At 36.4% G+C, this 14,176-nt stretch overlaps 1 protein-coding gene across 15 annotated transcripts in view; it reads right to left on the bottom strand.

The window, feature by feature from the left end:
• Positions 1–3,843, bottom strand: part of LOC135990089 (sodium channel protein type 2 subunit alpha-like) — a 45,446-nt gene extending 41,603 nt beyond the window's left edge. For 13 of the 15 annotated variants that reach the window (XM_065637461.1, XM_065637466.1, XM_065637472.1 and 10 more), the window contains exons 1-4: positions 3,565–3,837; positions 1,832–1,950; positions 1,367–1,456; positions 350–478 (exon numbers count right to left, since the gene is read on the bottom strand). In XM_065637461.1, coding sequence (XP_065493533.1) covers positions 350–478; positions 1,367–1,456; positions 1,832–1,950; positions 3,565–3,837 — 611 coding nt within the window. Of the gene's footprint in view, positions 1–349; positions 479–1,366; positions 1,457–1,831; positions 1,951–3,564 lie in introns of those variants that run through there. The other 2 variants (XM_065637476.1, XM_065637475.1) reach the window with 2 other exon arrangements.
• Positions 3,844–14,176: the final 10,333 nt, after the last annotated feature.

Below are 14,176 nucleotides of genomic sequence, written 5' to 3'. Positions count from 1 at the left end.
TTACATGACAGACTTACATTCATATTTTCCTGTTTCAATTAAGTTTTCCCTAAGAAATACACCCTTAAGTATTTTCCCTGAATATAAATAAAAAATGAAATGGATTTCTGTTATTTTATCATTTAAATACTATTTAAAATTGATTGTTCAGTGGTTGTTTTTCTTTTGTACTGTGGAACAGTCCACTAATTCTGTTGTGTGCTACAGTAGTGTAAAATATTAAAATGGAAAAAATTGAAACAATTCAACTATGATTTATTTTAAATAAGCTAAGATAACTCAAACAAATCATTACAGGTTAAAAAAAAAGTTCTAATTGATATTTTTCTTAAAAAAATTATATACTCACGCAAAGGAAATGACGACAAAATCAAGCCAGTTCCAGGGGTCACGAAGGCAAGTAAAATCATTTATACAGAAGCCTCTTGCAAGGATTTTTACCAAAAATTCAAAAGTATAAATTCCAGTGAAAGTGTACCTAGGAGAAAACATAAAAGCAAATGTTAAAGATTGTCATTCAATGATACATCATCACAGGTATAAAGGAAAATCACTCAAAGCAAGTGATCAGTACATGCACTGTAAGAGCAGTAACAAACTCATACAAACTATGACTGTTTTCCCACCATCTTTCTGCAAGATAATTGGATGTATTAATTTATTTATTTTGTCTGAAACATATTTTTGCAGTTTCTGGCACCTAAGATTTTGAAATTTCAGCACAAATAACAATAACCATGACTAACATGAAGAAAATATTTTAGCTCAAATAAAAATTTCAGCAAGGTTGCCATGTCAGCAGTAAAATCCATGGGTAAGTGAAACCTAGTGCTTACTAAAGTTAGTTGGTAGCCAACCAGGTAGACTTAAGAATGCCTAAAAATAATCCTCAACAGAGGTGTTTTCTTTAAAGATAGTGTGTCACATTTTTAGATTTTGTTACACAAAATGAAGGTGCTTCATAAGGGCTATAGAAAGCATCTTCCACACAGCAAAGCAGTAGTTTCAAGTTGAATGGGGTTTTTTTTTGTTGTTTTGTTTGGTTTGTTCGTTTGGGTTTTTTTTTAATAAAAATGCTGAAGGAACATCTCAAGAGGGATAATGCGTAAAAACATGACTCGTACAAACATTCTGAACAAGAATATTAATCAGAGTTTTGCTCAAAGAATATCACAGCTTCTCTCCTTCCTAGAGCTTGCAGGTCTGTGCTGCTCTGAGTTGCAGCTGGGATCAAACTCCAGGCTAGAAAAAGGAGAATACTGGTAACACACACAAGGGTAAGTAAAACTACATGGTCTAGCTCTTAATTTAGCTTTTCATTTTTAAACCGCTTTAAAAAATCATTAGTTAATTTACATATACTTACTCTACATTCTTTGTCCAGTCTGGAAGGTTAGTCCATGTCATAAACACACAGTTTGTCAAAATAGTGAGCATAATGAGCATGCTGAACAATGTTGACTGTAGTTAAGGAATATACTCTTTTTTGATGCTGAATTTGCATCATACAAAACATGAGGATTTGACCAGGCTATAGAATACTGACAACACATATGATACAGCTTACCAACACTAGCGAGGTCATAAATAATGCAAAGATGTTGCACAATAATACTAGCTATACTACTACCTGTCATCTAGGCATACATGCTGTGCACCTCTTCCTCTGAATTTAATCAGAGGGTTAAAGTGACAAATCTTAGTTCTGATTCATTTTGAGAGAAAGAATTAAGGGCAGGAACACATTTAAACAGTAAACAAAAAACTCCAGTATTATTAAATGTTTAAAAAGACCAGTAATATTTTTTAACAAACCACTTGAAAAGGATATGAATGAACCAAAATCTTAATAGCTCTTCTTCTAATGATATTGAAAGGAGATAAAAGGTACAAGGCAGGTGTGGCACTGAACCTGAAGATTGTCTTCCCCTTATTCAATACTATAAATGTCTTCAAAAAAAAAAGGGGGTGGGGGGGAGGAGGAAATAAGAAATTAAGGATACATGTTAACAACCTTGTCATAAACAGAGGCCGCAGTCAAATTTATTTTCAGTAGAATTATCCAAGCAAGTACCAGCTTCTACATTTTCACGAGCAATGAAAACTGAACACCATACAGTCTTTGTGCTCTTCAACAAAATCTGCATTTCAGCATTTTCTAGGATTATGCCATTACATTAAAAATATAATTAACAATTTGTAATTTTTAAACATTAAAAATTAATCCACCTATGTTACTTGCACTTTAGATCAAAGCTGGCAATGCAAAACAAAGCATCTAGTTAACCATTTTTGGACATTTAGGAGCAACTCTTTAACCATTTCAGCACTTTAAAACTGCTTCTGAGGTGAGACATCCTTGGCTTTTAAAGGCTTTACTGCCTTTATTGCCTGTGCAGTCATCATTAGTACCATTTATACAACTATTTGGGATTTTGACTAGGAGACACAATGAAAATGTCATCTAATGAAATCTTTATTCAATCGACATCTTATGACTATTCTCCCCAAAGGCTAATATTCAGAAATAAGCAGATTTTAACACTGAATGTTTCTGTTTTCTAATTATATTCTATTTTAGAAGAAATAGATCATTTGACAGTAGCAATTGTGTAACTAAAAAAATTACATCTGATTATTAGTCTTCAACATTCTGTACTAGAAAAAAACCACGGCTTTAACTTAGTTGCTTCTTACAGAGACAATATAGCTCTTAGGTCACTTACTTACATGCAAGATAGCAATCTCTTGATTATCCAGTTCTTCATTTCAAAAACCTCTTCTATGTTTTCAATTTGACAAGCATTTTATTGATTTACACAATAAAATAACCACTCACTGCTTATTTTGGACTGCCTTGTTAATGTAAACTCGGCTGTGCTTTCATTCTGAACATCCTTCCACTTCTCATGCCTACATTAAAACACCTTCATCTGGACTTGCCAAAGTCATCACCCCTGCCCTTGCTCATTTTGTTATCACTGTTATCTAAAAAAGAATCTGAGTCACATTAGAGTACAGAAATATAAATTTAGTTTTTGTCTTCAGGTCTACATAGGGCCTAAAACATAGACCCAATATTGAAACACAAAGTATACTGTTCTAGTCTTGACTGGCACACAAACTCACATCTGTAAGTGACATAAGCTGTTACCAATCCACAGAAATCACATTAAGCTGGCAGTATGTGAGAATAGTAATTTTTTTTACTTACGTCCCTCCCTAGTCAAATAGAGTTTAACATTTAACAAGTATTTCTATGAGATTTCAAGGAATGTTTGACAATTGATCATTTTGGCAGATGACTGAATGAGCACTTTGTCCAAAGACTACCCTACTGAACTAGATCTCAGGTGTTTGCCATACAACCCAGAAACTCAGTAGCCAGACACAGAGGAAGTTTTCAAGTGCTTCAGCATTCAACCAGGTTTGAAGAGATTAAAGGACATCTCATGCAAAATCCACTAACTCAAAATATCATAAGTAAACCTCAGACATTAAAAGAAAAGCTCTTTTTTAAATTAAAAAAGGTAACTCAAAACGCTCTTAATATAAAACACTTACTCTTTTATTGATATAATATGGATCCAGGTCCTCGAGAGGCTCAGACACCATTCCTGGAGGAATATCACCATAAATAAATGGCAGTGTCTTTCCTGCCTCCAAGTCACTACTTGGCTTTGGGTGATATTCTTCATGGCCACCATCATCTTTATGCTCATCTTTGTCACAATGAGCTGCTTCATCAGCAATACGTTTTTCAATAGCTGCAAGAGATTCCTTGGTGAAGTAGAAGAAGCTGTCAGATCCTGGTGGTACCAGCATTGCCTGTGCCATATTTTCATTCTGCAAATTTTAAATGCTTTTACACTCTTGTGCAAGAAGATCCTAGGAGAACAGGAGAAAAAGAGAAACAGAAAATAGAGGGCAACAGCAACAAAAATCTCCAAATCTCTTCTGCCTCTTCTAATTCTAAAGCACTGTAGCAAGAGGTATTTGAATTCACTGTCAGATCCTTAATAGGAAATTAGCTACTTTTGTTTTCCTAAAGTAATGACATGGCAAACAGACGCAAGTTATGAGGTAAAGAAAAAAAGTGAAAGGGAAAAGAAAAGATAAAACGATCAAATTTGCATACCGTTTGTCAACTTGGGTTAATACAAACCTCACAAGGAAAAACATTCTCTCTTTCCCAAGCCTAAACATTAAGTTAAAACAGACCTTATTGTGAAAAAGTAAGAAATGTGTTAACAGAGCTACGTACTGCAGTCAATGGTTACAAGTTCTACCATATGGATTAATACATCAAATTGGCACAGTATCTTAAAAAAACCTTGCAACTTATGTTACAAAAGTAAAAAGAAAAAATACGTCCTTTCTATTACTCTTCATTTCTGATGGCAACACTACTCCATCTGGTGGCTTACACTATGCTTGCTAAACTAATGTATATATTATACTATTAGACACATAGTACACAAATGTATGGTATATTTAAAGCCAGATGCACAAGTAGAAAGCAATTGAAGTTTAGTCTTCCTCTTTTTGGGTTTCCTGATTAGCATCTTCCTGATTTTTAATTGTAACTTTGGTGGTGCTACACTCCGTAGTTAAGGAAGCTACAATAGATGAAGGGTTTTAATTTATACAAAAACCACAACACACTGTGCGCAAAGTTACAGCGCTTTCTCTGAGGTCAAGACCTAAAACCAATAAATTGGTTAAATTACAACAAACAATAACTTTGCAATAGGTCTTTCTAGGCTTCCATTTTCTACAGCGAGAGCAGAGTTAACACTCACAGGTGCAATACCTCCAGAATAAACCAATGTTATGGACAGAGACAAAATGGAATCCAGTCCTGCTTGCTGACATGGGTAAGGGTTGGAGCCTTTGCCGACCCTGGTGGGCTGGCAGACTCCCAGCCAGCTGCTCCTCACTCCCACGCCTCAAAAGGAGCTCGGTGGGGAGAATGAAGTGCAAAAGCACATGCATCAAGATAAAGACAGGGAGATCACTTACCAATTACTGTCATGGGCAAAATGGACTCGACTTGAGGAAAAACAATTTATGGGCAACTAAAATAGATTTGGATGGTGAAAAACAAAGACAAACCTGAAAGAATTTCCTGCACCTTTCTTCCAGGCTCAAGTTCACTCTTTCATTCTCAACCCTTACACCTCCTCCCTTCCCACGCGGCCCGGGGAGGACGGGGATCGGGGGGCTGGGGTGAGGCGGCGGCTGTCCCGCTCTGCTGCCCCTTCCTCCTCACATGTTTCCCCTGCTCCAGCACTGGTCCTTCCCACAGGCTACAGGGTTTCAGGACAAGACTGCTCCAATGTGGGCTCTCCACATACCACAGTTCCTTCAAGGAGTATCCAGTGTGCTCTCCTCCACAGGCTGCAGCGTGGGTGTCTGCTCCAGCCTGCTCTCCACAGGCTGCACGCAATACCTGCTCCACCACGGCCTGTCCCGCAGGATTCCAAGCAATCTCCGCTCCAGCACCTCGAGCTCCCCCTGCCCCTCCTTCCTCTTTGACCTTGGCATTCGCGTGGCTGTGTCTCACACTTTTTTCCTCACACAGACACGTGGCTTTTTGCCCTTTCTTGCGTGTGTTTTCCCACAGGCGCCACCATCTTGGCTGAGGGGTTGCGCAGTGCCGCTGGAACCGGCTGGAAGCGGCTGGAACCAGCCGTGTCCGGCACAGGACAGCCCCAGCCTCTCCCCACACAGGTCCCTGCAGCCCCCCCACAAACGGGCACCCAGGACAGAAATATCGCAAATAGTGGTCAGCGGGCTGCGAGGCCTAATTCCCAAGAGGACAAAAAAACCTGGAACGGATTTACATGACTTGCTCCATTTGCTATCGGCTTCTGTCACCAAAAATGCCACAGATTGAGCCTGTTCTAGCCAGGAGGTGAGAGCTGGCTGAAGACATAATTTTTTTTCTGATCACCCTGTGAGCTCAATCGTGGGGGTGTGCTGGGAAGGAACAAAGTGTAACGGCACCAAAGTCAATTAACACATGATACCATGAATCCCAGAATTCTGCCTCTCCTAGGTCAACTTTTAGGTAACTTTTAGGTCAACTTAAAAAATGGAAAAATTCCTTAACTAATGTTAAGTCTCCCAGCAGAAACTAATTTCTCATGGATACACAATCTAACATTCCACAAGCCATCTCTTCATCAGAAGCAGCCGCTCCAGAGTGTGCGCAGACTTCACACCCCTGCTTTTTCAGCTGAGCTACAACAGCTGCTGAGTCCTTAGCAAATACTCTTTACCATGATAAAAGACTCAAAAGAGGGGTCTTTGCACAGGCTAGTAAAGAGATGAGAAATTTCCTAATAAATAGCTATAAAAATCCGACATTTTTCACATCAGCCATAAAACACTTTAGGAAAACAGAGAAATGTTTTTTTTTTCTATGGAACAGAAAGCCCAAGAATGCCAAATCTTCTCTTACTTATTAAAGAATGAAGAATTTCATCCATGCCATCTTAAAGTGATTTCCCATTCTTAACTGAAAGGTTTGATTGTTGTTTGGCCTTCTCCAGCAAACCTTTCTCAAAGCTGTCACAGCAGTGACCCTGCAGATCTGCCCAGCCATGCTCGGGCTGCAAACCAGCTGTGTCTCAAAGGCACTTTTCCTTCAGAAGCTGGATGACATCTGTGGCTCTAAATACTGAGGGAATATGCACCAGTAAAAAGGGGGAGGGATCTGTCTTATAAGGAAGGACACCAGGATCTTTTTCCATAAGCTTCATTTTCACCTAAGAGCTAAAGTCAGTAATACAAGTATTATTAGGTACCCTTAGGTCATTTATATAGCTTACAGCTCTGTTTTTTTCAGAAATAAAATGGGGGTTTTTCATTACTTGGATAAAGTCTTTACAAAACTTTAAAAATAGTTTTCTGGTCAATTTTGTGAATGTAGGCTCAGAAATTGACGAATACAATGCCTGCAGAAAGTACTTGTTATCAAAGGTGCACTTGAAATACATCGTTAACTGTTATATCTGTCTATACATTTAGGCTAAATTTACTCTTTAGAAGTCCACAATATGTAAAACTAAAAGTTCATGACTGTTCATTTTACCAAATGCCACTATAGCCTCACAGCAGTTTTCCTGAGCTGTTACAGATGTTATCAGAACGAAAACTAATCTTTCTGCTTGCATGTTCATATCTCACTGGTTTATTCAGCAAGGCTTAAGTGGTATCCTTAGGGCTGAGATGAACTCCAGTATTTCTCTCTAGAGACACCATAGCTAATGACTGCAGCACATCTCTCAGTGTTATCATAAAAAGGTTCTTTTGCAATACATAACGGGAATCTCTTCTATTAACGATTTACTCTAGCAGGCAAATCACAACCCATGCTTGGAATAAAGCCCACACCTATTAAACACATCTTGAGTTACAGTTCAGTGACCATATTTTCTTGTCATGACTTTTTTTAAAGTACTGCAAATATATAAACTCTGTAGCATTGTGGAGCAAACTGATGCAACTTATATCATTATCTCATGAAAATCAGTTTATCCAATAAAGAAATGGATTGAAAAAAAATTATGAAGACTGATGGATTGGTTTAATGACTTAAATGTTCTCTCTTTTCTGCAGTCTTGATGGGTTCTGTATTACGAACTAAGAGGTATAACAAATCAAATTAGAAAACAAGAAAGAACGTGAATCCTGAAGGAAGTGACACCTCTTTCCCCCAAAAGCCTTAAAAGGTCTTTCTGAAAGCTTCTGCCACCACAGTCCACAAAAAAATCTATTTTCTCAGCTTACTATTAAAAAATACTCTTCTAATCCAACATGGCTATATTGTGCATGTAAGCCTGAATGGAGACTCTTTCCATCAAGCAGGACAGAAAAAGCAAGTTATAAATGAAAAGCTACAGACAACTGCTGCCACTGTCTAGTAACGCAGCACTAGAAGGAAACTCCTGGATCCAGGAACCAGACACTAATGTAAACATTGATATATTCTTATTGAATGTGGTTGAATGAGCAAGAATAATTTTTAAATGCTCTGCATCAGGGTCATATTTATGTCATTTCAGAAACACTACAACTCTCTTATTACTGCATTTTCTACATTTGACATGCAAACAGATTGCTGCTGCCGTACCTTTTCCACTAAATTGTTGTTTTCTATAGGACTGCACAAAATGTTTATTTTAACCTTTACAAAAGTAATGGTCAAGTTTAGACTGAAACCATACAGCAATGAACCCTCGATACTGAGGAAATGTGTTTCCCATACAGACACAGTATATTTATCTTCATATTTTTCAGAGCTAGAAAAACCACATCTGCTCTTACTACTGTGTATTCCATAACATAATGATGAATTTTTACAATAAGATTTTCAATGTTCTCTGTACTATGGCACTTTTCTTAGTGCTGTTTGAATAACTTGAATAAAGTTTTCAGCATACTAAAGAAGCCAAGTAAAATTACCAAGTCTCAATAACCATATAAGTCTCACATGTATGAAAGCTAATTAAAACTAAGAAGCTACCACCATGACAGCCAGCTGAAGATGTATGGTAAAATTCGGTAAGTCATAAGCAAACCTACACATATATTCTTTGCTATGCTCTTTTTTATGCATGTGTGTATATAATATAATATGGCATTTTTCAGGGATATTGAATTTTACTAGCTAAATTAAGACTTACATTATTAACTACTACCTTGTCATTTTTTAATGATGCAGCCTTAAAACTGTTACAGCTTCTACAGAAAATAAGCCGGTTTTATCCCTGCTACTTAAATATTACTGTTCTGTGATTGTTTGCAAAACATGAAGCAGGATAATACAAAAATCCAGAAAGTTCTTAGGCAAATGGGTTAATTTAGAAAGCGTCTGCTCTAATCAACAATTAACAATCCAGTATTCTTTCTTTTCTCAAATAATTTCCTGTCTAGATGCTAACAGTTCATACACTCTGTGTCCACTTACAATAATAAACATCAGTGAGAACTAAAACATTTCTGAATTATTCTGAGACTGAATAAATTAAACCTATAGTACATTTCACCCCGATACTTCTCGGCGCACGACTGTGGCAATACAATAGGACTAAGTGGGACTTTGAACAAAAGATTTTGCCATGTCCTTCCTTTATCAGTTGTTTCTTTTTTCTCTATAGCTTGTTCATGAAAATAATTTTAAAAACTAAAACAAGTGCTTATGGAAGACAGACTGAATATCTGTTCAGTTCTAGGGATTCAGCTTCTTATATGCAACTCACTTTACATGACCTGTGTCTTTTCCAAACAAGCTATTTTCAATTCAATAACCTCTGATTTCAAGGTGTGAATTTATAGTAATATGCAGAAGATACCTGAAAAATACTAATATTGCATGTTTAAAAGGTAGAAAATGAAACAGCCGATCTTAAAAAAGAAAAAATTTCTAATATAAGTCCATTTTTAGACTCTGCAACCACTTAGGCAACCTGATCTGCCTCTTTCCTTTATGTCAGAAAATGTATTCAAGCAAGTGCAGATCAGGAAATTCAGTCCTCACAAATAAGCAATCCAATCACTGGTGTATCAAACAGAAAATCTGGAATAGAGCCAACGCATAGCAAATACAAATCTGTGAAGGTTTTTTCTTGTTGGCAACACAATGAAAACCATTGAAAACCAGGATTTACGTTGTCAGAAATGTGACATGCACGTATTTTTATTCCAGCAAGTATGATATTTCTGTCATACACCTGAGTGACTACCATGACATTTTTTCAGACCAGAGAAATACTTCTCAAAATCTCAAGACACTGCTTCTAGCTAGATCCAAATAAGTCATGTAGATGAGTACCTGGATAATAATCCTAACTTAAATCTTCCTCAAACCATTAATTCCTTTTACAATCTAAAGTCAAGTTTATATCAGATTTGCTCCTACACTAAGGCTGTTCCTCACTTCAGTAGCCCATCAGCCACTGGTGCTTCCTACTTTCATGTACTGACCGTAAAAATTCTCATCTCTTAAATTTTCATCTGGTGATATGAGTTCAGTGAACCTTTTCTTTAAGTCGAATAAATTATACCAGTCATTGAAACTTATTTTCACATTTTTTCTGTTTATGTTATTTCATGGTACAGATTTACTTTTTTAAATCCTGGTGTTCAGTCTTGCAAGGTTTCATTATCAATATGCTGCATTTTTTTTCTCCTCAGTTCTCCAGATTCAATTTGCTGCCATATTTTTGTGTCATTAAACCAGCTTATGGTAAAATAAGACTTTATGTAGTTTCCAACACAGAGCACTGATAATGTATGCTGGGTGACCTTTGCTCCAAAACACTTCTGTTTTATGACACTAAAGATGATGAGATCAGGTTACTTACATTGTGACCTTGACAATTCCAGATAACTTTTCTCTATAAATCCATAGCAAAGACAAATGCCAAAGCTTTTAAATACTATTTCTGTCTATGGATTTAAATGAGCATGCATCAAACTCCTTGTTCTGATGCTTAAAAGGCAAATAGAAAAATTAAGTATCTCCGTGCATATCACACAATACTGTAGCTGCTTAGAGATTAAGCTATGAAACAATTCTCTGGATATGTATTTTCAAATAATCATGGTGCTTGCACAGTGTAACGTAGTTTCCTTGTATTCATTAGAGAAAAGAGCATGAAGGAAAGACAACTATCATACAGGATATATTTATTTTCTTCACACGGAGTACTTATTACCCAATAATTGTTTTCAGTTACAAAACTGAATAAGCCACTTAAACTCACTTTAGCTATAGGAACTCTTTAGGATGTAACTGCCAGATTCTTCAAATGATAATCCAAAATATATCTTACCCAGATATTGTATGGACTTGATCTTGTATCATTTAAATCCTGTTCATATTTTCAGCAAGTTAGTGAAAACACAGTGAAAAAGAACTTTTATCTTTGTACAACAGAGAAAATAAAGTTTTAGAAAAGGCAGGTTTAGCAGGATGTTTAAAGGGAAATTTAAAACAGGGGGGTGTCTGTCTCCCTAAGCATTCAAATTTAAAGGAAGGAATACAAATGTTTAAAAAAAAAAAAAAAAAGAAAAAAATATTTTTTTAGAACTACTTGCTCTGGTCTCACAGAATAAGACCTCAAAGGTACAAGAAAACCAAGAATGTCAATGACAACAGTGCAAGTTACTTTTAAGAGTTAGATTTCTCTTGCATTACAGATGTGCTGCAGTCATTCCAAAAGCCAATAACACTTTCAGAAAATAAGAAAGTACTACAGTACTTCTAGATTAAGTTTTCAGAAACTCTCTGGCTCAGATTTCACCTGCACCAAATGAATACCAGCTGAAAAAGAAAAGCACATTTCCTTGAAAGAAAATTGTGAATGAAAGAATTGCCACAATAGGCAGCAGTATTGATTTAAAATGTTCTGCCTACACAAAATCCAGACATTCATGGAATTCTTACAGCTAGTAGTCCTGGCATCATCACCAGCACTTGTGCTCACTTCATATTTTTTTTTTTTCCCCCATATGCGATTTTAACAAAGCTGTGTGGTCCTTAGCAGGACTCTGATCCACGGAATGAGAAATTAATATTCACATACAAGTACAAAGAAATCCAGAAATTGCACTATTAGAAATGGGAAAAATATTTCTTTCAAGTTTACAAGTTCATTTATTATCTGCCAAATGCTACGTTACAACTTAAGACCCAGAATTTGGTCCAAGTTCCTAAGTCAATAATTCTTATTTGATTTAGCATACATATGAGAACTGAAGCTTTTAACATAATATCTAAAACTGTTTATGCAGATCCTCTGTTCACAATGGCCCATTTATTGGAAGGTGCTCAGCTACTCTGCTTTCTCGCACAGCAGAAGAAGCAGCCTAATTGTATACGGCATTATGTTACATGACTAATGTTAAATTAATTTTATCCAAAGCCACTCGCAACTTCCATTAACATATGAAGAAGGTTAAAATAAACCTCAATTATGTTTAAAGTGGTTAAGGTATCCCAAACAGTCTTTGTTATCAAAAGTGAACATTTACAAAGAAAATACCTTTGCAAATTATAAACTTGGAGACAATAAGCAACTTCTTTTCTAAACTAATGGGAGAACGATAACTTTTACAAGAAGTGAATTTGCTTTGTATTACAGTTCAATATAAACCAGGATAATATATTTTAACATATTAAGGGATGTGCTTAGAGAAGGACATGTTAAATGAAAAGCAGAGGCATTCTTCCATGCATAAAATGCAAACTTCCTGCAAAATACAATGGACGTGGCAACAAGATACATAATGTTTGGACTAACATCTACATTCTGCCGAGAGAAGCCTCATTGCAAAACCACAGCCATGATACTTCTCTATTTTAAATATCTTCATGTTGAGTTCAAAATCCAACATAGTTTCAAGGTTGTGTGTAAACTGTGGTCTTGTCAGAGATCCTTTTCACTATTGTTTCACAAAATGAAAATCAAAGGAAAAAACAAACAAAATCCACCCAAACACAGAACCAGCACGACTACCTACCTGGCGATGGAGTGAAAACGCTCTGTTTAAGACTGAAACATTAAAGAGTAAGTCAGAGGCTTTTCCCAAAACCTGAAAAAAAGCTGAGCATCAGAAAGCCCCAGGCATCAGTTAACCTTACAGTACATGAGCAACCTGCACAAAGTTACCTATAGAAGAGCAGTGTTACACTGCAACCAAAGACAACAAGCTAGTCAAACCAAAGATGTTCTGAAATATTTCCACTTCACCAAAAGCTTTAATTCTGTGGATGTGTTATCTCCAAACAATGGTGATTCAATTATTTTAAACAGCTTGGACAAATGGAACATAGTTTTCTTCTTGTATGTCTTGTATATAGAAATTTCTGTGTGTTCTTACAGGTAAGAATTTTCTGATCTCATAGTAAAATGCAGCTGTATCTGGAATAACAAACCTGATGATCTCTGAAGCCAAACAATTATTACTACATAAGAAGCTTATGACTTCCCACTTAGGGATATTATTTCCCCTGACACAGGTCACTGCCTTAAATTACCCATATTCTGCTTTTCTGCAGAGACAGAAACAGAGAATTTTTTTGCCTCCAGCAGCTAGAACTTCATATCTATATAATGCAAGCAAACTAGGAACTAATCCTCTTTCAAAATAAATATATGATCTACCTGAAATTTTAAATGACTTGAACTTCTAAATGAGTCTCCCCTGAGAGAGAAGAACTCAACATTAAGTAAATAGAGGAGGATGAGTTAGGTCACACTGCACACCATGTCAGCAAACATGTCGCAGTGAACGGAAGGAGATGAGCCTGTCTCAGCTACCTGCATTCATTCCTTAAAAAAAAGGCATTGTAAGTTAATCCATATGATACAGTAGTCTAACAAAAGCTTGGCAAGACCATTACATCAAACATAGTATGAGTTTTCAATAACCTATTTTGTTGATTTTATTTTCTTCGTTATACAGTGGTACTGCTAATGGCCATTTCTTTTTATGATTAAATGTATTTTTCCATTAATAATCAAAACTTTATTGGGGTCCACATATCTGACCATGTTCCTCACATGGTTAGCAATGAACTATCATCATACTAATATCTACAGAGCTCTGCCTGTGACCCTGGAAGACAACCCAAATGTATTGATTGTCCTTTCTTACCAACTGTTAGATAAAAAGTCATTACACAGGAGGAGCTGCGCATACCAAATAGAAGCAAAACACCTCCAATAAATTAGTTATTCTAATAAGGGTGCTATTTGAGAAAGAATTCTTCAAGGCATATGGCTGAGCCTCTGCATTGGCATCTGGGGAAACCCTCGTGTCCAAAAGAACTGCTGTCAGTAATCACTACAATACACCAAGATGAACCCGGTTTTTTGAAGGCAGCTCTCTGGATTTTGTGAAATTTATTAGTTTTCAGGAAGGATGATAATTCTTGGAATCAGTCACAGCTACAAAAGACACAGAACATTTACTAAAAAAATGACTTATACCAAGCTTTTGATAGAAAATTAGGCAACCCAACAACACTTTCAGATTCAGTTCTCTCTCATAAAGATAAATAGATAATCCTCCCTTTAAAGGTGTTTTCACTGTGGGTTAAAGGACCTAGGGCTGGGAGGAAGGGAAGAAACTGAGAGTTTCTTTCACCTTTTTATAGCTA

This window comes from Caloenas nicobarica, chromosome 6, assembly GCF_036013445.1.
Source record: "Caloenas nicobarica isolate bCalNic1 chromosome 6, bCalNic1.hap1, whole genome shotgun sequence".
NCBI classification, from domain to species: domain Eukaryota; kingdom Metazoa; phylum Chordata; class Aves; order Columbiformes; family Columbidae; genus Caloenas; species Caloenas nicobarica.
The sequence above is the reverse complement of the archived record's forward strand: the minus strand, read 5'-3'. Positions and strand labels throughout refer to the sequence as shown.